This window comes from Bufo bufo, chromosome 1 (genome assembly GCF_905171765.1).
Source record: "Bufo bufo chromosome 1, aBufBuf1.1, whole genome shotgun sequence".
NCBI classification, from domain to species: Eukaryota; Metazoa; Chordata; class Amphibia; order Anura; family Bufonidae; genus Bufo; species Bufo bufo.
This window is the reverse complement of record NC_053389.1, coordinates 253,245,987-253,272,297: the sequence shown is the minus strand read 5'-3', so window position 1 is coordinate 253,272,297 and position 26,311 is coordinate 253,245,987. Positions and strand designations below refer to the sequence as shown.

General features: G+C 45.4%; 3 protein-coding genes across 4 annotated transcripts in view; 1 reads left to right on the top strand and 2 right to left on the bottom strand.

The window, feature by feature from the left end:
* Window positions 1-26,311, bottom strand: part of LOC121005778 (E3 ubiquitin/ISG15 ligase TRIM25-like) — a 965,623-nt gene that overhangs the window by 162,195 nt on the left and 777,117 nt on the right. The gene's annotated exons all lie outside the window — the stretch shown is intronic.
* Window positions 1,517-20,362, bottom strand: LOC121005843 (hemagglutinin/amebocyte aggregation factor-like). Its single transcript, XM_040438622.1, has 5 exons — window positions 20,229-20,362; window positions 18,923-18,998; window positions 18,281-18,469; window positions 14,844-14,996; window positions 1,517-2,073 (listed from the first exon to the last, which is right to left on the bottom strand). Exons 1-5 carry the CDS (start codon window positions 20,284-20,286, stop codon window positions 2,034-2,036), a joined length of 516 nt encoding a protein of 171 aa, XP_040294556.1. The 5' UTR covers window positions 20,287-20,362; the 3' UTR covers window positions 1,517-2,033.
* LOC121005739 lies at window positions 4,519-7,965 on the top strand. The gene is made up of 2 exons (XM_040438510.1): window positions 4,519-6,315; window positions 7,238-7,965. The coding sequence occupies exons 1-2, from the start codon at window positions 4,603-4,605 to the stop codon at window positions 7,253-7,255; spliced, it is 1,731 nt and encodes a 576-aa protein (XP_040294444.1). The 5' UTR covers window positions 4,519-4,602; the 3' UTR covers window positions 7,256-7,965.

The window sequence follows — 26,311 nt, the reverse complement described above, 5'->3', positions numbered from 1 at the left end:
GTGTATAGGTTTTTTATGTCTAAATAGTGAAAAAATAAATTTAAACTTTGAAAAATATATTTTTTTACATCACCATATTCTGACCCCAATAACTTGGTTATATCTACTGAGCTGTGTGGGGGCTCATTTTATGTGGGACAATTTGTCGTTTTTATTTATACCATTTTGGAGTATGTGTGACTTTTTGATCACATTTTGTAAAATAAATTTGGGGAAGAGAAGCAATGAAAAAATGGCGAATCGGACAATATAACCCCTTTATCCTTACGCCATTCACCATATTGGAAAAATATTTTTATGGGCTTTTTCGGATGCGGTAATGCCCATAATGTTTATATTTTTTGTTATTTATGTGTTATGTTATGTACGGAAAGGGGGGTGATTTAAATGTATACTTTTAAATTTTTAAAATATTTTTTTAACAGTTTTTTTAACTTTTTTTAAAGCTTGTATTTGAGGCTACAAAACGCTGAACTTTTTTTTTATTCTGTACCGTTATGTTTATTATATATCCATATTGCTCATTTCTTATGTTGACCTGCTGGCCGAAATAAGAATTGCAGCTTCAATACCCTGAGTCTCTTCAGAGAGACCCAGCGTATTGAAATCAATTACCAGCATACTCATTTGGCAGCAGAGGATGCTGGTATGAAGCGCAGGTTTTTCACCATTTAGATGCTGTGATCACACTTGATCACGGCATCTAAAGGCTTTAATGGCCACGATCAGCAGTATTGCTGGTCGCGGTCATTAGTCATGGGTCTCTGCTATTTGAAACAGAGGAAACCCGCTGGCCATGGCCATATCTGCCCATCGCTCCAGCTCCTTACATGTACGTCGCTGGTAGCGAAGGGGTTAAAACACAAGAAAAAGTATACAAATGTGGTATCACTCTAATTGTACTCTCCCAGAGAATGAGAGGAATGGGTCAGTTTTACTGCATAGGAAATACTGTAAAGATGAAATCCATAAAACTGTGACGGAATTGCTTTTTTTCCCTCCAATTCCACTCCATTTTCTGTACAGCTTCCCACTACATTGTATGCAATATTAAATGGTTCCATTACAAAGTATGACTTAGCTGTATGAGGGTTTGATTTTTACAGGACATGTGAATAGACAAATAAAAAAGTTATGGCTCTAGGAAGGTCAGGAGTAAAATACAGAAAATAAAGGTGTAAAAAAAGGTTTTTAAAAATAAAAAATCTAAAAATTCAAATCACCCCCCTTTTCCCAAAATGAAAATAAAAAACATAAAAAAAATGTATGGAAAATACATGTGAAAAATAGCAAAATGGAAATGAAAGTCAGAATGGCTGATTCAACGTTTTTTGGTTGCTTCTCTTCCCACAAAAAAATAAATAAAAAAATGATCAAAATGTTGTATACACTCTAAAATGGTATCAATGAAAAGCACAGATCGCCCCCGCTAAAAAATTAGCCCCCAAACAGTTTCATACACATAACTACAAAAAAGTTATAGGTGTCAGAATATGGCAATAAAAAGAAAAAAAAAATTTTGCATGTTTTTTTTCAGTATAAAAATGCAAGAAAAACTATACATATGTGGTATCACTGTAATTATACTGACCTGGAAAATGAAAGTAACTGGTCATTTTTCCCGTGTAACGAACGCTGTAAAAACTCAACCCAGAAAACCGTTGCGGAATCCCGTTTGAATTTTTTTTCCAGCTTCCCACTGTATCGTATGCAATATTAAATGGTGGAATTAGAAAATGCAGCTTGTCCTGCAAAATACAAGTCCCATACGGCTATGTGAACAGAAAAATAAAAAAAAAGTTATGGCCACAGAAAGGCAGGGAGTAAAAAAGAAACGTAAACACAAAAACGAAAAATACTCAAGGGCTGAAAGGGTTAAGATGTCAATTTATCCAGATTATAGCAGATTTTGTCTCTCAAGCACACAAGTCCAAGACAGTACTACAAAATAGGGCATATACAGGGTACGGGCAGTATCACAATGGTAATAAGAACATAACACAGGAGACGCTCTGATGTGATGTTGATTTGGTTTAGTTCTTCTCACATGAGTAGTAGCTCCAGCGCCGGTCCCTACAAACAAGATCAGAGGGATAGTCAAGCAAAGAAAAAAAAAAATATTATGATAACAATATTTGTCTTTGCAGGGACCCTCCATGGGTCCTTATTACTACATAATGGCATGAACGGCATATCGTGGTTCTGTGAGGCACTGTTTTGAGCCCTGTTACCAGGGATGTGCAACTGGAAGCCATTAGTGAACCTCCATGTGGTGCCTATCTCCCCTGCCCTATACTGCCGAGTACTCAGCTCTGCAAGCATTAGTATCATTTGTTCTGTCTTACAGAAGGCATAATTAGTGTGGCAGGAAGGTGGCATCATCACACAGTGAAGCTATTGCAATCTCATGCCATATCAGTACCAGAAATGATCCTGGTGATGTGGTATGTGACTGAGCTCTCTCTAGGGAGTTATGTAGTTTAGCTTTTTCTGAAGGTCCATGTAACTGTGCTTCTTCTTGAAAGTCATGTAATGCTACCATCCCCTGCAAAACAAAATGTGTGACTGTCCACTTGAGGCCATCTCTTTAAAGTGGTTGTACCAAGATTGACACTTATCGCCTGCCTGGACCCCCACCGATCAAGTGAGGCCGGACGAAGCGGCACGCTTCAGGGGAGGCCGGCATGAGGGGTTTTGTGAGCAAGGGTCAGGGAAGGTAAGGGTTAAGTGGATGAGTGCAGGAAAAAGGGGGAGGAGCTAGAAAGGGGCGGGGAGCGGCAGGCTGAAGTAGTGGTGAGGCAGGTCAGCGCCCGCCATTTTAGGAGCAGAGAGCCAGCATCTTCTGAACTGCAGCATCGGATTCAGCAATGGCAGAAGCAGTGGAGGTGATGCTGCGGCGCTTGAGGGAAGCGGCGGACACCAGGGGCAGCGACTGGCTGGAGCAGCAGGTGACCGCATTGCTAGGGGGGGCGGAGGTGGGTACGTCTAGCCCTACTCCAGCAGCTACACGGCCGCGGCGGGTACGGCCGCCGGCGCGCCTGAGCCCTGATTTACCCCCCCGGGTCCGGCGCCGTGTCAGGAGCCCCACAAGGGACCCTCCACGCCGGGAGCATTCTAAGGCTACTGCGACCTCCCGGCGTGGGAGGAATCCATATGTCCGGCGGGACCCTCCAGAGGCTGTGGGGCCTCCCCCTCAGCCCATCGCGGCAGCAACAGGGGAGTCAGGACCTGGTTCTGCAGGATCCCCTCCTGTCCCCAGGAGTCGGAGGCCTGCTCAGCGTGGGAGAGGTAGTGGCAGCAGAGGCAGCAGCGGGGCTGCGCGGTCGGCCAGGGCGGCCCGGCGCAGGCCCTTACAGGATGAGCCCCTTTCAGTGGCACACGAGGCTGCGCCTGTAGGTGCCAGGGACGGGCGCAGGCCTTGCCATGATGCGCTTCTTACAGAGGAGGAGGACGAGGCTGTTCTGGACGGCTCCCCGCCCCAGAGCAGGCCTCTTGGGCATGAAGACAGGCGTGCAGATGCTTATATGGAGGACAGGGAGTTGCGCAGGCCATTTCCTGAGGGCGGACAGTTTGCTACTGGTCCTGACACCGTGGAAGACAGAGTGCGTCCCAGAGCCATTCCTAACGCACCCAGCAGTGATCCGCCTGGGGTGCTGCCGTCGAACAGCGCAAGTACCCATCAAAGGAACGTCGTGGATCCAGGAGTCGTCCGTCAGGAATCAGGACCTGCGGCTGCCGGGTTCACAGCACCCGGGCAGTTAGGTGAGACATCACTGGGAACACTGTTATCTATATTTAATGTGGCGCCTGGGGCGGGGGGGAGCAATAGTGCTATTATCGGTGGTTTGGGGCGCTTGCTGTGTGGTTTAGCTGGGGTTAGTCAGGATAGGGGGGCAATGGGGGCTACCCCCTTAGCAGCGTGGGGGTTGGGGGCAGAAAATAGCAATGTACCGGCGACCGCTAACAATAGTAATGTAGCAGTGGCCAATAGCACAGGTGTAGCCGAATCAGTGTCAGTGCAGACGCAGGCGGGAGGTGAGGAGGATAGGCCCAGATTAGATGACGCCGCAAAAGGGGAGGTGTATGTTTGCTTTGAGGGTCCCCTGGGAGCGCATTTGAAAACGGAGGTGCGTGAGAAAATTTGGAAGGGAGAGTATATAGAAATTTTTTCGCTGCTTCCGTTGGAGCGGTTCAACCTTGATGTGGTAAAAAAGGACGGAGTAAGAAAGGAGGATGATGATAAGCGTCGCTATCGCCTTATCCCTAGGTCATTTAGTAATTGGCTACAGGCCTTTGCTATTTTGGCAAGTGTGATTGGGGAGAAGAGTCCGGAATGCTGTTCCCCTTTATTTTGCTATCTGGATGCTATTGGGGAAGCCTATAGAGTGTATGGGGGTTCCGGGTGGTTACGGTATGACGAGCAGTTTCGTCAGAGGAAAGCAGTCCGTCCTAATATGAGATGGGACCATAAGGACATTGCGTTATGGATGAGGGTGACAGCGCCAGGCAGGAGTGGTCAGTCCTTTCGGAGTGAGGCAGGGGTTGGGGTACAGCAAGGTACAGGGACGCCCCCAGTTGGAAGAGGATACTGCTTCCTTTTCAATGAGGGAAGTTGCAAATTCGGCCAAAAATGCAAATTTAGGCATGAATGTTCCGTGTGTGGCGGGGGCCATGGGGCTAGCAGATGTTTTAGAGGGGGTAGACAAAGGGGGGGGGATAGTTTTGCAAAAGGGGCAGACCCCAGTGCGAGTGGAAAGGATGGTGGGGCATCTAAATAGATATCCGAACCAGGAGTTAGCTGAATTTTTGTATTCAGGGTTTAAGTTCGGTTTTCATATACCTTCACACCCGTTACCAGTCTTAGAGAAGCGGAAGAATTTGCGCTCGGCATTGCAGTTCCCGGACATAGTGACAGGAAAGTTAGCTAAAGAGGTTTCCCTAGGGAGGATGGATGGTCCGTTTGTTACATCACCCATCAGTAACTTGCGAGTTTCCCCTTTGGGTTTGATCCCTAAGAAGGAGCCTAATAAATTTAGGCTCATCCACCATTTATCATTCCCTAAGGGTGCGTCGGTCAATGAGGGCATTGACCCGGAACTTTGTTCTGTGGTTTATGCTTCCTTTGATGCGGCTGTGGAATGGGTAAGGAAGCTGGGTCCGGGTACCCTGTTGGCAAAATGTGACATTGAAGCGGCATTTCGGTTGTTGCCAGTTCACCCGGATAGTTTGTATTTACTGGGTTGTTTTTGGAATGGCGCATATTTTGTGGATAGGTGTTTGCCAATGGGCTGTTCAATATCGTGTGCATATTTTGAGCGTTTTAGTTCTTTTCTGGAGTGGGTGGTGGTTCAGGAATCAGGTTGTCACTCTGTCATTCATTATTTGGATGATTTCCTGTGTTTGGGGCCGGGGGGATCTAGGGTTTGTTCGTTGTTGTTATCCACATTACAGTCTGTTTTTGAGTGTTTTGGAGTCCCGTTAGCGGTGGACAAAACGGTGGGGCCGGCTACTGAGCTAAGCTTTTTGGGTATTGTCATAGATACACAGCGGATGGAGTGTAGGCTACCAGTAGACAAAGTGTCAGATTTAAGAACAGAGGTGGCGGCGGCATTGGCAGCAAAAAAGATTCGTCTGCGGGACCTGCAGTCTTTGTTGGGCAAATTAAATTTTGCATGCAGAATCCTACCTATGGGCCGCATTTTTAGTAGGAGGTTGGCTTCGGCGACAGGAGGGGTGGTGTCTCCCCACCATTTTATTAGACTAGGCAGTGAGTTGAAAGGGGATTTGAAAGTTTGGGATTCCTTTTTAAAACAGTTTAATGGCAGAGCATTAGTTATGGGGGGGGTGGTTGATGCGTTTGATTTCGAATTGTTTACGGATGCTGCGGGTGGAGCGGGTTTTGGGGCGTACTGTGAAGGGCAGTGGTGTGCGGGTCGGTGGCCTGAGTCCTGGGTACGAAAAGGGTGGGTAAAAAACGTGGCATTGTTGGAACTCTTCCCCATTGTGTTGGCAGTCACGCTCTGGGGGGAGAAGTTTCGGCACAAGAAGGTTCGTTTCCATTGTGACAACTTGGGAGTTGTGCAAGCCATCAACAGTGTAACGGCTTCTTCCCCCCCAGTTATTTGCCTATTGCAGCAGTTGGTTCTCCGGTGCTTGTCCCTTAATGCTTGGGTGTTTGCGGTGCATGTGCCTGGTTCCTCTAACTGTATAGCTGACGCACTTTCTCGTTTTCAGTGGGAGCGGTTTCGCCAGCTGGCCCCGGAGGCGAGTCAGGTCGGATTGGTGTGTCCAGAGTCGTTGTGGGAGATCCTGGAGGTACCGTAGCTTGTCTGTTGCAGGCATCATTGAGTGAAGGCACGTGGAGGATGTACGATAGGGCTTGGAGTAGGTGGCAGCAGTGGTGTAATGACCTAGGGGTCGAGGTACTGGACGGGGAAATTCCGTTGTTACTGTTCATTGGCCACGTGAAGGATCAAGGTTGGTCGGTTGCCAAGATCAATGGTTGCATGGCGGGCTTGGCTTTCGGATTCAAGTTGCGGAATTCCCCGGACATTACTAAGTCTTTTTTGGTCCGACAAATTTTGAAGGGTTATAGAAGGTTTCAGCGTGTCAAAGATTCCCGCCTACCGGTGTCCTTTTCGTTATTGTTACAGTTAGGGGAGCAGGTAGCTGGAGTGTGTCGCTCGGCTTGGGAGGTGAGCTTATTTAGACTAGCCTTTGCTCTGGCTTTTTTCGGAGCCTTTCGTTTAGGGGAGTTAGTGTGTGCAAGTGTGCAGCGGGAAGGGGGTCTGAGGAGTGAGGATGTAACGTTATATGACGACAGGGTGCTGATTTATCTGAGATTTTCAAAGACGGATCAGGAGGGGAGGGGTCATTTAGTCTCATTGTTTGAGGTGCCGGGATGTCTAGTGTGTCCAGTACGGTGTTTGCGTGATTTTCAAGGAAGGGCAGGGGTCGCGGCAGGCCCGATTCTCAGACATGAGGATGGCTCCTTTTTATCGCGATTTCAATTTATAGCGGTATTCAAGAAATGTTTGCGTAATCTAGGAATGGACTCTGGCAAGTTTACGGGTCATTCCTTCAGGATAGGTGCTGCCACGGAGGCTGCTCGCTTGGGGGTGCGAGATGAAGTGATTAAGCGTATTGGGAGGTGGGAGTCGGAGCGTTTTCGGCTGTATGTGCGTTTAGGGGCAGTTTAAGGCTGTGTCTAACCATGTTTGTCTCGTTCTTTTTTCAGGTGATGCCCCGTTATTAGTTTGGATCCTGGGCCATTCGTTCGTGTTCTGGGGGGCATTACGAGCGGATGTTCGGCAGAATGGGCGGCAGCTGGGGTTTGATCGGGGGACAGCCATAGTAAGATGGATCGGACGCAGAGGTATGGTGTGGGGTAGTGTTTTGCAGGAGGTTCATCGGCAAGCCAGGTTAGATAGAGTCCCAGATATCTTGGTGTTGCATGTTGGGGGAAATGACCTAGGGGTCCGACCTTGCAGAGAGTTGATCAGGGATATACGTTTTGATTTTTTGCGTTTGTGGTCCCTCTTCCCGTCAGTTGTCACTGTGTGGTCGGATATTGTCCCCAGGAAGGTCTGGAGGGAGGCGAGATCGGTTGAAAGGCTGAATAAGGCTAGGATTAAGCTGAACAGGGTGATTGGGCGGTTCTGTGCCAAACATGGGGCGGTGGTGGTGAGGCACCCCGAGTTGGAAGCAGGAACAGGAGGCTTTTGGAGACAGGATGGAGTCCACCTCAATGCGGTGGGCATTGATTTGTGGTCACTGGACTTGCAGGGAGGTATTGAAACAGCCCTCCGGGTGTGGCGGAACGCGCGAGCTTAAGGGCTGTCAAGCTGCGCGTTGTTGGCGGGGGGAGGTCATAGAAGCTGGGGCTACTGGATGGTAACGGTGAATGAGAGGGCCTCAATGGTGGGGCTGGACTCTCAGAGTTGGGGCACCTGGTTGGCTTGGTATGGCGTCCGTCAGTTGGTGTCCCCGAGCTTGTGGTACGCGGCTGGGGGCAAGATGGAATTGCCGTGGTGGTTTGTGGTCGTTTAAGGTGCAGTTAGGCGGCTTCTAGGACCTCCCTCGTCAGTTAGACATGTATATATTTATATATATATGTCATTGTTATATCAAGTGTTATGTTTATTCATGTTATTTATATTATTTAATAAAAGACGGCTGCTGTGGCCGATTTAATCCAAACAGTGGCTGTGTGTGGTTATTGGGAGAGGAAATGGGGAAGGTTAGTTAGCTAAATGATGGGGTAGTGGACCCGAGCGTAGCCAATAACCCTACTCAAGTGAGGCCGGACGAAGCGGCACGCTTCAGGGGAGGCCGGCATGAGGGGTTTTGTGAGCAAGGGTCAGGGAAGGTAAGGGTTAAGTGGATGAGTGCAGGAAAAAGGGGGAGGAGCTAGAAAGGGGCGGGGAGCGGCAGGCTGAAGTAGTGGTGAGGCAGGTCAGCGCCCGCCATTTTAGGAGCAGAGAGCCAGCATCTCCCTCCCTCCCTCCCGTAGTGTGTACTTGGATGTTTCAGGGCGGCAACGGTATATTATAGAGGGGATGCATATAAAAAAAAAAAAAAAAAAAAAAATGTGTATTTTATAAATAAATAAATGTATAAAAAAAAAAAAAAAAAAAAAAAAAAAGGACAAGGGGTGGTGGACGGAGTGTGTCGTTAAGTGTTGCGTTTGTCGCAGCAGTCGTGGCGGGGGGAGGTCATAGAAGCTGGGGCTACTGGATGGTAACGGTGAATGAGAGGGCCTCAATGGTGGGGCTGGACTCTCAGAGTTGGGGCACCTGGTTGGCTTGGTATGGCGTCCGTCAGTTGGTGTCCCCGAGCTTGTGGTACGCGGCTGGGGGCAAGATGGAATTGCCGTGGTGGTTTGTGGTCGTTTAAGGTGCAGTTAGGCGGCTTCTAGGACCTCCCTCGTCAGTTAGACATGTATATATTTATATATATATGTCATTGTTATATCAAGTGTTATGTTTATTCATGTTATTTATATTATTTAATAAAAGACGGCTGCTGTGGCCGATTTAATCCAAACAGTGGCTGTGTGTGGTTATTGGGAGAGGAAATGGGGAAGGTTAGTTAGCTAAATGATGGGGTAGTGGACCCGAGCGTAGCCAATAACCCTACTCATGAGAACAATCCCATCTTTCCTGTTTGAATGGAGCAGTGGTCGAACATGTAACTGCATTCAATCTCTATGGGCCTGCTGAAAACAGCCAACCTATGTACTCTCCTGATTTTGGCAAGGATTAAATGAAGCAGTGAACATTCTCAAGCAGGAGTACAGGACATCTGTTCTCCTGATCAGTGATGGTCCCAGCAGCTGAGAGTGAGAGGGAGTGGATGTGAGGTGTAACGCCATATTACTGCATGTCCACCAGCAACATTGACTATAAAGAGATCTGGCGGGCTTCACTGCCAGAACAGGCTACCGGAAAGCAATAATGCAGATATATTAGATAGAAACATACACACACAGTGCCTTGAAAAAGTATTCATACCCCTTGAACTTTTCCACATTTTTTCACTGTACACCCACAAACCTTAGGCCTCTTTCACACGAGCGTGACGGATTGGCTCCGGATGCGTTCAGGGAAATTCGCATCATTTTGCAAGCAAGTTCAGTCAGTTTTGTCTGCGATTGCGTTCAGTTTTTTTCCGCGCGGGTGCAATGCGTTTTGATGTGTTAAAAAAACTGAAGGTTTACAAACAACATCTCTTAGCAACCATTAGTGAAAAACGCATTGTATCCGCACCTGCTTGCGGATGCAATGCGTTTTTCATGCACCCCATTCACTTCTATGGGGCCAGCGCTGCGTGAAAAACGCAGAATATAGAACATGCTGCAATTTTTCCGCAACGCAGAACTGATGCGCGAAAAACAACGCTCATGTACACAGACCCATTGAAATGAATGGGTCAGGATTCAGTGCGGGTGCAATGTGTTCATGTCACGCATTGGACCCGCGCGGAAAACTCGCTCGTGTGAAAGGGGCCTAAATGTATTTTATTGGGATTTTTATTTTTTTTGTAGAGTTTTATTGATTTAAAACTTTTGAAAACCATGTATCATTTTCTTTTCACTTCACACATGCTTGCTATTTTGTGTTGGTCTATCACATAAAATCACAATAACGTACATTTACGTTTGTGGGTGTAACATGAAAAGATGTGGAAAAGTTCAAGGGGTATAAATACTTTTTCAAGACACTGTAACTATCTATCTATTTAGACAGACAATGTATATTTAAGAAGCGAAACATAATGATTTTGCCGCATCCGAAATATTAAAATATCATGGTATTTATCATGTGTGGTGAATGCCATAAAAAAAAAATCTCCCATTCACAAAAAATAAAACTTACCGAAAGTTTGTTTTTTTAAAAGGTTGCATAGTATCAATAAAAAAAAATAGCTCTTCCTGTAAAAAAAATAGCATCTCTTCTGTCAGCAGACATTACGGGTGTCAGAATACAGCAACACAAAGCAACTTTAAAAAAAAAATAAGCCAATGGGGGAGATTTACCAACCTGGTGTAAAGTAAAGTAGAACTGGCTCAGTTGCCCATAGCAACCAATCAGATTCCACCTTTCATTTTCCAAAGGGGCGGTGAAAAATGAAAGGTGGAATCTGATTGGTTGCCAAGTCGTAAAACATGACAAATGGTATGTCCATAATTCTGCTGACCCACAGAATAAATTTCACACATTTTTACCACACAGTGAACACCGAAAAAACCCAAAAATTACTGTCAACCAAACAATGTTTAACCACCTCCGGACCGCCGAACGCAGCGACTCGTCCTGGAGGTGGTTGATTGATTCCTCCTGGACGCATATACGCGTCCTCTCGCGAGACGCGAGATTTCCTGTGAAAAGCGCGCACACAGGCGCACGCGTTCACAGGATCGGAAGGTAAGCGAGTGGATATCCAGCCTGCCAGCGGCGATCGTTCGCTGGCAGGCTGGAGATGCGATTTTTTTAACCCCTAACAGGTATATTAGACGCTGTTTTGATAACAGCGTCTAATATACCTGCTACCTGGTCCTCTGGTGGTCCCTTTTGTTTGGATCGACCACCAGAGGACACAGGTAGCTCAGTAATATGTAGCACCAAGCACCACACTACACTACACCCCTCCCTGTCACTTATTAACCCCTTATTATCCCCTGATCACCCCATATAGACTCCCTGATCACCCCCCTGTCAGGCTCCATTCAGACGTCCGTATGATTTTTACGGATCCACTGATACATGGATCGGATCCGCAAAACACATACGGACATCTGAATAGAGCCTTACAGGGGGGTGATCAATGACAGGGGGGTGATCACCCCATATAGACTCCCTGATCACCCCCCTGTCATTGATCACCCCCCTGTAAGGCTGCATTCAGACGTCCGTATGATTTTTACGGATCCACTGATACATGGATCGGATCCGCAAAACACATACGGACATCTGAATGCAGCCTTACAGGGGGGTGATCACCCCATATAGACTCCCTGATCACCCCCCTGTCATTGATCACCCCCCTGTAAGGCTCCATTCAGACGTCCGTATGATTTTTACGGATCCACTGATACATGGATTGGATCCGCAAAACACATACGGACATCTGAATGGAGCCTTACAGGGGGGTGATCAATGACGGGGGTGATCACCCCATATAGACTCCCTGATCACCCCCCTGTCATTGATCACCCCCCTGTCATTGCTCACCCCCCTGTAAGGCTGCATTCAGACGTCCGTATGATTTTTACGGATCCACTGATACATGGATCGGATCCGCAAAACACATACGGACATCTGAATGCAGCCTTACAGGGGGGTGATCAATGACAGGGGGGTGATCACCCCATATAGACTCCCTGATCACCCCCTGTCATTGCTCACCCCCCTGTAAGGCTGCATTCAGATGTCCGTATATTTTTTACGGATCCACGGATACATGGATCGGATCCTCAAAACACATACGGACATCTGAATGCAGCCTTACAGGGGGGTGATCACCCCATATAGACTCCCTGATCACCCCCCTGTCATTGCTCACCCCCCTGTAAGGCTGCATTCAGATGTCCGTATGTTTTTTACGGATCCACGGATACATGGATCGGATCCGCAAAACACATACGGACATCTGAATGCAGCCTTACAGGGGGGTGATCAATGACAGGGGGGTGATCACCCCATATAGACTCCCTGATCACCCCCCTGTCATTGATCACCCCCCTGTCATTGATCACCCCCCTGTAAGGCTCCATTCAGACATTTTTTTGGCCCAAGTTAGCGGAAATATATATATTTTTTCTTACAAAGTCTCATATTCCACTAACTTGTGTCAAAAAATAAAATCTCACATGAACTCACCATACCCCTCACGGAATCCAAATGCGTAAAATTTTTTAGACATTTATATTCCAGACTTCTTCTCACGCTTTAGGGCCCCTAGAATGCCAGGGCAGTATAAATACCCCACATGTGACCCCATTTCGGAAAGAAGACACCCCAAGGTATTCCGTGAGGGGCATATTGAGTCCATGAAAGATTGATATTTTTGTCCCAAGTTAGCAGAAAGGGAGACTTTGTGAGAAAAAAAATATAAAAAACAATTTCCGCTAACTTGTGCCAAAAAAAATAAATCTATGAACTCGCCATGCCCCTCATTGAATACCTTGGGGTGTCTTCTTTCCAAAATGTGGGGTATTTATACTGCCCTGGCATTTTAGGGGCCCTAAAGCGTGAGAAGAAGTCTGGGATCCAAATGTCTAAAAATGCCCTCATAAAAGGAATGTGGGCCCCTTTGCGCATCTAGGCTGCAAAAAAGTGTCACACATGTGGTATCGCCGTACTCAGGAGAAGTTGGGCAATGTGTTTTGGGGTGTCATTTTACATATACCCATGCTGGGTGAGATAAATATCTTGGTCAAATGCCAACTTTGTATAAAAAATTGGAAAAGTTGTCTTTTGCCGAGATATTTCTCTCACCCAGCATGAGTATATGTAAAAAGACACCCCAAAACACATTGCCCAACTTCTCCTGAATATGGCGATACCACGTGTGACACTTTTTTGCAGCCTAGGTGGGCAAAGGGGCCCACATTCCAAAGAGCACCTTTCGGATTTCACAGGTCATTTACCTACTTACCACACATTTGGGCCCCTAGAATGCCAGGGCAGTATAACTACCCCACAAGTGACCCCATTTTGGAAAGAAGACACCCAAAGGTATTCGCTGATGGGCATAGTGAGTTAATGGAAGTTTTTATTTTTTGTCACAAGTTAGTGGAATATGAGACTTTGTAAGAAAAAAAATAAAATAAAAAAATCATCATTTTCCGCTAACGGAATACCTTGGGGTGTCTTCTTTCGAAAATGGGGTCACTTGTGGGGTAGTTATACTGCCCTGGCATTATAGGGGCCCAAATGTGTGGTAAGTAGTTTGAAATCAAAATCTGTAAAAAATGGCCGGTGAAATCCGAAAGGTGCTCTTTGGAATGTGGGCCCCTTTGCCCACCTAGGCTGCAAAAAAGTGTCACACATGTGGTATCTCCGTACTCAGGAGAAGTTGGGCAATGTGTTTTGGGGTGTCATTTTACATATACCCATGCTGGGTGAGATAAATATCTTGGTCAAATGCCAACTTTGTATAAAAAAATGGGAAAAGTTGTCTTTTGCCAAGATATTTCTCTCACCAAGCATGGGTATATGTAAAATGACACCCCAAAACACATTGGCCAACTTCTCCTGAGTACGGAGATACCACATGTGTGACACTTTTTTGCAGCCTAGGTGGGCAAAGGGGCCCACATTCCAAAGAGCACCTTTCGGATTTCACCGGCCATTTTTTACAGATTTTGATTTCAAACTACTTACCACACATTTGGGCCCCTAGAATGCCAGGGCAGTATAACTACCCCACAAGTGACCCCATTTTGGAAAGAAGACACCCCAAGGTATTCGCTGATGGGCATAGTGAGTTCATAGAAGTTTTTATTTTTTGTCACAAGTTAGTGGAATATGAGACTTTGTAAGAAAAAAAAAAATCATAATTTTCCGCTAACTTGTGACAAAAAAAAAAAAGTTCTATGAACTCACTATGCCCATCAGCGAATACCTTAGGGTGTCTACTTTCCGAAATGGGGTCATTTGTGGGGTGTTTGTACTGTCTGGCCATTGTAGAACCTCAGGAAACATGACAGGTGCTCAGAAAGTCAGAGCTGCTTCAAAAAGCGGAAATTCACATTTTTGTACCATAGTTTGTAAACGCTATAACTTTTACCCAAACCATTTTTTATACCCAAACATTGTTTTTATTAAAGACATGTAGAACAATAAATTTAGAGAAAAATTTATATATGGATGTCGTTTTTTTTGCAAAATTTTACAATTGAAAGTGAAAAATGTCTTTTTTTTAAAAAAAAAAATATCGTTAAATTTTGATTAATAACAAAAAAAGTAAAAATGTCAGCAGCAATGAAATACCACCAAATGAAAGCTCTATTAGTGAGAAGAAAAGGGGTAAAATTCATTTGGGTGGTAAGTTGCATGACCGAGCAATAAATGATGAAAGTAGTGTAGGTCAGAAGTGTAAAAAGTGGCCTGGTCATTAAGGGTGTTTAAGCTAGGGGGGCTGAGGTGGTTAAAAGTTATACATGTACACCATAAAGCTATGCTGATTTAAAAATAAAATAAAAGTTATGGCTTTTCAAATGTGGAGATGAAAAACACAAAAAGTAAGGGGTTAAATAACAAATGCAAGAAAATGCCAGCATCTACAGTACTCTAATCAAAATTCTAAATAAAGATGATATCCCGTGTGCATGTACTTACTCTTTGCTGTTGTCATTGTAACTGTGAGCCCCAACTAGGTAATGGTTTGGAGGTGCATCCCATCTTAGGTACATGTCAAAGTCATTAACGTAGCCGCTCCACTCGCAGTTATGTTGAACAGCCGTCTCTCCTTGACAGCAGAGGAATCTCCATCTAGAAAATTATTTTCATCATCTTTTAAACTTAATATTCAGGAATCCACTTATGACATAGACATGACTTTGGTGCTGCTCCTTGAGCTCAGAGCTGCACCCATATTCCGAAATAAGCAGAGATGTTGCTAGCAGCGAGCATCCAGGACTTTTGGCCCAGATTCCTCTTTCAACTGTACAATTGCAACTATTCAATGATAACCTACGGTAGAGCAGGGTACCGAAGGCTCAATGACCTGTTCTCTCTTCCAAAGGCCACAAGCCCTTTAGGCCAGCTACCTACAAGACTGTAAGAGTGTCACTTTTGTGTCTGTTCCTTGACCCTTAGGTCTGGACCCCACTCAAGGATGGAGCAGAAGTAACAGGCAGGCACGTAGCAATGAGCTGGAATTAAAGTTTACTCCATCAAGGGGCACAACACTTGATGGTTAAAAAGATTGTCCAAAACTAATAAAAATTGTCCATGGTGAACATGATGTAAAAAAAAACAAAAACAAATGGGATCATTTATCAAACAGGTGTAAAGTAGAACAGGCTTAGTTGCCTATAGCAACCAATCAGAGTCCACCCTTCATTTTTGACATCTTATTTGGAAAATGAAAGGTGGAATCTGATCCGTTGCGATGGGCAACTAAGCCAGTTCTACTTTACACCAGTTTGATAAATGACCCCAAAAGAACACTCACCTGATTTGAGTGTCCCAGTTCCAGCGCCATGACTCAGGTCCCTGCTGCTTCCAATCCCCAGGGACTTAAACCTGGACATTGACCAAGTGTAAATAGAAAAAGAAAAACACTCACCGTGTGTGGGCCCCCTGGCAATTTTTTTTTTACAAGTCTTTGTCCCTTTAAATACAAGGCACTTAAGCTTATTAATTACATACATGGTACAAGGCTTGGAAGTTACAGTCTTTTTACAAGCACAGACCTTAGCAGTCTCGATTTTTAGACGAACACAAGGAAAAACAGTTACAGTTTCTGGGGGGCACACATCGTAATGGTTACAGTTTCTGGGGGGCACACAGCCGAATGGTTACAGTTTCTGGGGGGCACACAGCATAATGGTTGCAGTTTCTGGGGGGGGGGCACACAGCATAATTGCTACAATTTCTGGGATGCACATATCATAACGGTTACAGTTTTTTGGGGGGGCACACAGTATAATGGTTCCAGAATGCTTCTAAAGGCATTCAGTTATGCATTCCGTCATAGAATTGCGTTATGGTCCGTGGTAACAGAATCCATAACGCAATTCTGCTTTTACCACTAAAGAGAAGCGGGAACGAATTTCATAACATGAAATTCGCTCATCTCTAGTTACAGTCTCTGGCAGGGAAACTGTATATTGGTTACATTCTCAACAACATCTCAAAGCAGGTCACAATTTTGGAATTTGTCGGGCTGCTATGGGTGGGAACAGCAGTCTATAGTCACACAGCAGAATTGTCTAGGGTCACACCAAGGTACAGGTGCTGTTCAGGAAACAGTCTGGAACTGTTTGCAGTATATTTTGGGACACTTCTGGAAAAGAGGCTTCCTCCAATTAGGCTGGTTCAAATTAGGCTGCAGCCTAGCTTAGGTCAAGACAAATAGCGTGCCAGCTTATCACCCATCAACATCTCATGAATAAGCATGACTCATTGGCCAGAAGCAACTGCACTCAGAGACCAGGGAGACTTCTTTACTAGCTCCTTTCATGAGGTGCTCACGGTGGCAACAAATATAGTACGGCTCTTTCCTTGTATAAAGCCTAAGCAGCTATAGAGTTTGTTGTCCTCATGCATGTTCTATGTCATGTCAGTCACAGTTAAAGGCCCACTACCTGCAAATCAATATATGGTAATGTATCGATAAAAAATAAGGCATAGCAAACACTAGGGGACATGTGAACTGAACAGAGGTGCCTAGTTAACTTTACTGGGATGCTACAGACACGGCAATACAGTTCAGATGCACATTTTATAAGACTGTCGTTCAGAGTTACAAACGGTTCAGCTCAACCGTCCCCTTATTAGATGCCAGGAAGATGTACAGGATGATTTCTTGTCATGTGGGGATCATTATTACTTTTAGGAGACACAAAGGTGGCCATTTTTTACTGTGTGTAGGGCACTAAGAGGAGTTATATTACTGTGTGGAACCTCAAGGGGGTGCAATTACTTTTCGGGGGCACAGAGAAGATCACTATTCTGTGTGGTGCTCTATTACTGCACTATTTAGAGCTCTACCTAACTGGCACCATTGTTTTCAGGGATGCTGCCGAAGTGGCACTATTTTCTGGGGGCTAACCATAGTTACAACACCATTATTTCTGAAGTACAGTATTTAGGGGCACTATTAGGGCAGCAACAGACATAGACCTGGGGGTAGAAAAAGTATGGGGAACTTGTATAGGTTAGGAACAAGACTGCTTGGAAAGGAAAGATCCAAAGATGTTTAGAGAGATCGCTCCGCTAGTACAAGTCATGGCTTAAAGAAGTGTTTATAGAATAAATAAAAAAAGGGGGGGGGGATACTGAATGATGTGAACTGCGTACCATTAATTTAAAATGTATTCACTTGTGATGTATATTTGGCAGTAATATTGCTGACAGTATTATATGGCGGTAATAATGTATGTGGTCATGGTGTGGCAGTACTATTTGGGCCTGATATAGTGGCATCATTTGTATTGGACAATACACTTATATAGTGAAAGGCATCAATGGGAATACCCCGTAATGTATGTAGTACGAGCACATAACAGAAAGATATTAAATGGCAGTGCTCTATGGGTCTCATGTCAGAAGCAGACAGGAGATTGGAAAGTAGGCTGGAAAGTGGCTTCCAAAACATAGCCAGCGTTATTCCTGCATGTAGGTAACTAACGAGTGGAGGTGATTAGTCATAAGTAGAGATGAGCGAATTTCATATTTTTTAATTTGATCACACTTTGTTTGTTGGTAAAAGGTGAATTGCGTTATGGATTCCGTTACCACGGACCATAGCGCAATTCTATGACAGAAAGCATAACGGAATGCCTTTAGAGGCATTCCGTTATTAATTCCGTCATAATAGAAGTCTATGGGCTGCAAAACGTATCCGTCCAATTTCTGTTATGCAGGGGAGTCCTCCCCTCTAAGTTATCTTAGAATTATTTTACCCCAAAATAAGAATCAAGGCTAATGTATTTCACTACTTGATCATAGAAATATATACGTGAATTTTTTTTAAAATAAAAAGTAGGAGCAGTCATGTGTTTCAAGTTCAACTATGAACCCATTCAATTGGATAACATTGCTTTTACCTCCTGTCTTCTTTTCGATTATCATGGTAACTATCCATTCCACTTAGAACACTTCCAAATGGACAGGCAAACGTGAACTCCTGGTCAAAGTCATTGACATAACCTGTCCAGTAACAGGATCTTGGTTCATTAAAGGTATCCTGACAGGCAAAATCCCAGACACGATCCTCACGTTTATTGTCATGGACACTGGAGGAAAGTATACTGTAAGTGGGTGTTAACAATTTTTTTGGCAGCATTCAGATAATATTTTAGAATGATTACAGTGGTTGATAATGGTATATGAATAAATCTAGAAGGAGGGCTCTACTACAGTTCCTGAGGGGTTGCACCCAGCAAATCCACCTATCCATATTTGTAACAAAAGCCATCGTAACTGCATGGGGCATTGGACGCTGAAGGTTGGGGGTCCAATTCTTAAACACGCCTTGGGATCCTTTGAATTCAAGTTACATCCCTAAAAGTTGGGGAAAGAAATACTGTAGTGTTCTGCCCCAGTTTTGTATGCAAATACCCTGGTGAGGCAGAGTGACTTGTTGGCAACCCCTCTGGCACCCAGCACTTAGGGCACATGTTCTACCAGCTTTTCACCGTAGCTAACCCCCAGGACAATCTGCACAGAGAACATCTATGTTTTATTACCTGATAATTAAGTTGATGCTTTGATGACTCTGACACTCATAGTGAAGAACTTGATCTAAGTCATTGGCCCATGGTTCTAAAGGAAATAAAGAAAGTTCATCATATTCATTGTGATAAATAGCACTCTTTGGGATCCCCAGTGATTTGCAGCAAAGTCATGGAGATATAACAATGCAACATCAATGTTGAAAAAGTCGAAAATTCCTAGGGGTTAGTAACTGCTTCCAATCAAGCTGAATATATATGCGGGGCTACTATAGAGTGCTTGAAGTCAGGGGGACTAGTCCTGGATGAACCCTGTGCAGGACTCTCCAACTGCATTGGTAGCAAACACTGGTTCCACCACAGCATCCAACAAAGACATAGAGAATATACTTGAGATAAACCTACTCATATATTAGGAAACTGCATAAATAATAATTCCCTAATATATTCCCTAATTGATCCCAAAATCAGGGCATCAGCAACAGTGAATTCAATTTCCCAAAAATTATCTGTGAGCCCATATGGACTGTTTTATCACACTGCAAAATCTTGCCTCCCAAGTGTCCCTCTTTGATCCTTAAATGTCCCTCTTTTTGACCTGGGAAAATAACGCATAAATGTGCATTCATACATTTACTAAATTTCTCCTTATTAAAGTGTCTGCATTGTTTCTACCTGTATAGTAGGCCATAACTTCATTATTTGGTGATAATTTTGACCTTAAAATATCTATAATCTGAAGATTTATGTACTGATATTTAAATGAATATTAAAGTGCAAGAAAAAAAAAATTGTCCCAGGGGCTCCGAATACTGTAAAAAACATAAAGGAACTTATACTCGCCTAACCGATCCCCGGCTGCTGCAGTTCTGACGGAGTCAGTAATTATACTTTGGGTGGAGTAAGAGGCGTGGCCTAGTATAAAAAAAATTGTGACGCATGCCGCACATATTGCCCCTCTTTGCGATTTTCAAAAGTTGGGAGGTATGCAAAATACAGCTACCGTAAACGGCACGTGTACAACCTCAAGGGTGCGGCCATAGGAAGTGGATTTTCCGCTGCAGAATTTCACACCAAATCTGTGGAAAAACCGGCATGTGTTGCATGCAGATAGGTCACGCATCTTACACTATGCATTGCAAAGGTGGAAATCAGCATCATAAATTGACATGTGGATTTCCTTCCTGTAATTCCATGATGGAACATCCATCGCATATCTGCAGTGTGTAAAGGGATCACTTCCTGTTGAAATTGGGATACTGTTGATTATACTGTTATTATTGTTGCTATGTAGGGAGCATAGAAGAGGCATGATCATTACCTGGAGGATCTGCAGAAACCACAGTGATCCACAGTAGCAGGCCCAGAATCACCGGCATGATGACAAGGCTGGAGGGGGGCACTCTTGTCCTGAAAGAATCTTGGGCGGTAGAGGTGCTGCCTGCGGATCTGAGCTCCAGGTGGTTTATACCCACCAGACCTGGTGGATTATTACACATTAACCAGTCGTCCTTCAGTAATCAGTGCCAATAATGATATCTGGCCAAGTGTGAAGGTTAAATTGAGCTGTGTATTAATATTCTGTACATAACAAGAGATACTGAGGGCACCGTCCTCCCACCTGGGGATTTAAGGAACACAATCCTGGCCTAATCCGACCATCCAAGAAATCGGAGTGCAAGGCTTGAACAGAATGAAATGGAGAACAAGATGCAAAGATAAGCCGCACTCACCATTCGTGTTCACGCTTCTTTATTGAAGGGTATGTTACGGGGGCAGACTCACATGGAGTATCAATCCACAGCGACGGCCGTTTCGCGGTGCGACCGCTTCCTCCGGCTGTTTGATCCACTCTGGGAATCGAGTGTGCGCTGGTTTATAGCATCATGTGGGGGAGGGTCAGCTGACCCATCACTCATTAACCCTTGACGCTCCACCACCTGCGCACACCTGAAACACAGGTGCATCGATACATCAGTGCAGGTTTCAATTTAAAAACAATACTGACATAATGAAACAATGGTTACACAAAGTGATACAAAATCTGTGAATAGTATCTACACACATGGAAGGGTACAAGAGGCAACTCACCGCCATACAATGGCTGCGTAACTCAGACCTCATTATCAAGCCGGCGGACAAGGGGGGTAATGTTGTTGTTATGTCACGTGATTTTTATGCCACTGAGGCGGAAAGACAGTTAAATGATGGTTCGACATATGAGAAATTACTCTCTGATCCCATTCCCGAGATTAGGTCCAAATTGGTGGACCTGTTGCAGAGGTACATTGAGGCAGGTGTCCTCCATGGATCTACCATTGACAAATTGGTTCCTTCCTTCCCGAATAAACCCTCTTGGTATTTTCTCCCTAAGGTGCACAAGTCACTGACCCATCCCCCTGGACGTCCTATTGTGGCGGGGGTTGGGTCAGTGACTGAACCCTTGTCGAGGTACCTGGATTGGTTACTGCGTCCTGTTCTATTTAGGTTTCCCACGTATCTCGGTGACACCAACGACTTCCTCCTGGCCCTTGATGGTTTCCAGTGGCAGGAGGGTTGGAGTTTGGTGTCCCTGGATGTGGTCAATCTTTACACCCGGATTCCACAACATGGAGGTGTAAACGCAGTCCTTGAACTCATTGAACATTTGGGAAGGAGCCTTCAGTTCAGTGAATTTGTAGAAGAATCACTTTTGTTCATTTTAGAGAACAATACGTTTCTCTTCAATGACCAGTGGTATAGGCAGATCTTTGTAACAGCCATGGGGACACCTGTCTCATGTACCTTTGCGAATATATTCCTGGGCAGATTTGAAGATAGGTATATATTCTCAACGCCTAACCCCTTCCTCAGTCACATACGTCTGTTCTTGCGCTACGTGGATGATATCTTCATGGTGTGGTCGGGAACACAGGAGCAGTGTGAGCATTTTGTGGCACATCTTAACGACACAAATGACATGAACATGATGATCACCCTCAATTTTGGGGGTACGACCATCGAGTTCTTAGACGTTCGTGATGTTGTAGAAGATGGTGCCTTATATACCGAAGGGTATCGCAAACCCACTGCCACAAACACCCTGCTGCACCATGGGAGCTATCATCCACGTAGCGTAACTAAATCAGTCCCTTATGGACAGTTTTTAAGACTCAGACGTATTAATAGTCAGGATACAATATTCCTGAGACAGGCGGATGAACTGAGGAACAGATTGATCCAGCGCGGATATCCACCAGAGCAGTTAGATACAGCCCTAGAGAGGGCTAAAACCCACACACAACGATCACTAATGAAACGCAGGAAAAGAGAAAGTGGGATGGATAGTGGTGCAGAGAAAAAGGACAGATTTGTGTTCGTGTTTAAGTACAGTCCTATGGCAGACTATATTAAGAAAACAATATAAAATAACTGGGAAATCTTAAAGGCAGAGGATGATTTGGGTGAATTCACAGATCAGAAACCCATATTAGCCTTCAAACGGTGTTGCACGTTTAGGGACATTCTGGTGCGCAGCCGCTACAGCGAGCAGAAACCGCGCGATTGGTTGTCACTCGGTAAGCCGGTTGGCAACTATCGCTGTGGTGACTGCTCCCTGTGCGGATACGTGTTTAGAGGCCGCCATTTTTTCTTTGGAGGTCTGGAACATTGTGTACATCAATTCATCAACTGTAGAACGACGCACGTAGTCTATGTATTAATCTGTGTATGTGGATCCTTTTATATAGGGAAAACCAAGAGGTCCTTAATGGAGCGGGTATGAGAACATCGTAACTCAATTAAAACAGGCAAGGGACGTACCCGCCTAATTGAGCATGTACGGTGCCAACATGGGGAGACGCAAATGTCTTGCGATTTGCGGGCCTAGAACATGTCCCCCCACTAATTCAGGGAGGTGATAGACACCGTACCCTGCTCCAGAAGGAAGCTCGGTATATTATTAAAACGGATACCACAGGTTGTTTAGGCTTAAACGAACGCAATGATTTGGCAGCATTCATTGAATAGGACGCTATGTGAATATGATTCTCTTATGAATATACCTTGGATTATCTTTAGTCACTGTGTATATATATTTATACGTTTTTGTATTTATATATTATTGCATTAATTTTTGCATCCCTTTCATATATATTTATGTACCCTTCCATGTGTGTAGATACTATTCACAGACCTTGTGTCACTTTGTGTAACCATTGTTTCATTTATGTCAGTATTGTTTTTAAATTGAAACCTGCACTGATGTATCGATGCACCTGTGTTTCAGGTGTGCGCAGGTGGTGGAGCGTCAAGGGTTAATGAGTGATGGGTCAGCTGACCCTCCCCCACATGATGCTATAAACCAGCGCACACTCGATTCCCAGAGTGGATCAAACAGCCGGAGGAAGCGGTCGCACTGCGAAACGGCCGTCGCTGTGGATTGATACTCCATGTGAGTCTGCCCCCGCAACATATCCTACAATAAAGAAGCGTGAACACGAATGGTGAGTGCGGCTTATCTTTGCATCTTGTTCTCTACTATTAATATTCTGTACTCGCTGAATACACTGTTTGCCTAAAGGTTTATGGTAATGTTCAGTATACAGCATATGGAATTACTTAGTCTTTTTGCCATTTGCTTCCACTAGGGGGAGACCACCAAGGACAGATTTATACAGCTCTCACTGAACTCTATAATATGTTTCTGTCAGCAGGATCAATACTATTTAGTCAGGTATAATTCCCATTAGGACTGATCCTGCTGATTAAAAGCATACCTTTGTTATACAGATCGGTTGCTTCATTCTTGAGAAAAAGTACTTTTTTAATCCATATGCAATTGAGGAGTTAAGTGCACAGAAGCCACTCTGTGCACCCTTGGCCCTCCTGCTTTGCCTGCCAGCCCCTCCCTCTCCTTCCTAATCAATACGGTCAGATTAGATGACAAAGCTGAAATCTGACCCTGTTAATTAAGAAGTGGGAAGAGCCAGCCAAGGAAGCAGGAGGAGCAAGGGTGCACAGATTGGCTTTGGCCCACCCTTGGTGCACTTAACTGCTTATTTGCGTATGATCTGCAACTGATCTGCATAAGACTACTTTCACATTAGCGTTTTTTGCGGATCCGTCATGGATCTGCAAAAACGCTTCCGTTACAATAATACAACCGCATGCATCCGTCATGAAAGGATCCGGTTGTATCATGTCTTCTATAGCCATGATGGATCCATCATGAACACCTTTGAAAGTCAATGGAGGACGGATCCGTTTTTTTATTGTCAGAGAAAACAGATCTGTCCCGATTGACTTACATTGTGTGTCAGGACGGATCATACCGGCCATTCACATTTCTATGTGTAAATGACTAGCCTGATGAAGGGCATTCTCTCTGCCCGAAACGTTGTTATCAAAAGGACCACTATGTCCGGCTAAGCAAATAAAAATCATCTAAGCAAAATCTAGAGTGCTGTCTAAATTGCTGAATAGGACGGATCCCTTTGGCTCCGCATCCCAGGACGGACAGAAAAATGCTGCAGGCAGCGTTTTGGTGTCCGCCTCCAAAGCGGAATGGAGGCAGAACGGAGGCAAACTGATGCATTCTAAGCGGATCCTTTTCCATTCAGAATGGATTAGGACAAAACTGATCCATTTTGGACCGCTTCTAAGAGCCCTGAACGGATCTCACAAACGGAAAGCCAAAACGCCAGTGTGAAAGTAGCCTAACAGTGGTGTGATAAGGGTTGATCCTGCTGATATGTGCTTTAACCCCTTAAGGGCATAGGACGTACCGGTACGCCCTATTTCCCGAGTCCTTAAGGACCCAGGACGTACCGGTACGTCCTGACTTAAAATCGGAATTCTGGCGCCGCGGGGGTTAATCGGAACGGGACGCCGGCTGAAATCATTCAGCCGGCATCCCATAACAACGCAGGGGGGAGTCATTTGACCGCCCCGTATCGGCGATCGCAGAAAACCGCAGGTCAATTCAGACCTGCGGTTTTCTGCGTTTCTGGTCCATTCGGGTGTCCTGTGACCCGATGAACTGGAAAAAGACTGCGATCGGTGGCGTAATTATACACCACCTATTGCAGTCCGAGGATTTGGAGAGGCGGTGCTGGCCCTGGTGCTGAACGCCGCTGTCCAGGGTGCTGATTGGTGCAGGGGGGAGAGAGGCGCGAGATTCAAACTTCCTGCGCTCCTCTCTCCCCTCCTCTTCCTGTCCAGCATCCTGACTGTGCAGCATCGTCCAGCACCAGCTCCTGCGTCCCCCTAATCGGCATCCATCACCCTCCTGCACCCATCGCCACCCAGGTAGGTTAGGGTCAGTGAGGGAGAGGCACCGTTAGGCAGGGAAAGAAGGGAAAAGTAAGTTAGGAAAAAAAAAAGAAAAAGTACTTTTATTCCAAACTTCTATCTATCCATCTAACCCTAACCCAGAACCCCCCTTTCACTTGCCATCCCCCCCCCCCCCCCCCCCCCCCCCCCCTCACCACCACTTCTTTTTTTTCTGCTTGCGCTGACTGGCCGGCACTTTTTAGCGTCCGTCCACTGTTAGCGCATCGCCCGCCCCACCGCTGATCAGCGTTGTACCGCTGATCAGCAAGTATTAACTTTTTTTTTTCCTAACACTTGCCCTTTTTTTGCCTTTTTTAGTACGCGAACACCCGTTGCCCCCACACACACGCACATATAATAAAGGTTTACGCACACGCACACCTACACGCACACACACCCATGGCCCGCCGGATGTTCTCGGCCGAGGAGGCATACGCCCAGATTGCCTCCGACTCTGAGAGCCCCAGTGAGAATGAGGATGACCCCACATTCCTTTTATCATCCGCATCCTCCTCATCATCATCGGATGACGATGAGCCACCAAGGCGGCGGAGACGCCGCCAGGCGGAGCCAGGGGCCCCACATGCTAGGGATCCTGTGGCCCACCCTAGTACGAGCCGCCCTGGGGTTCGTACTGGTTTCCCGGCCCACCAAATAAGTCCACCGGAGCCCCCTGCCGATGAACTTAGTTGGTGTCCCCCAGTGGACTTTGAGCCTGAGATTCCGGATTTTGCTGGCAATCCTGGAATCCAGATTCCCACAGTGGGGTTTACTGAAATAGACTATTTTAGTTTTTTTTTCAGTAACCCACTGGTGAATTTGATAGTGGAGCAGACGAATCTGTACGCCCAACAGTTCGTCGCTCAAAACCCCGGCTCAGTTTTGGCTAGACCCGGTGGCTGGACGCCGGTCAGTGCAGCCGAAATGAGGACATTTTGGGGCCTCGTGCTGCATATGGGTCTAGTCCAGTGGTGGGCAAACTTTTTTTTCAACTGAGCCAAATATCGCCAAAACCACGATTGAAATTTCTTTGGAGAGCCACATTTTTAAAACCTAAAATATTGCGTCAACAGTACCAGTGAGGACTTTTAG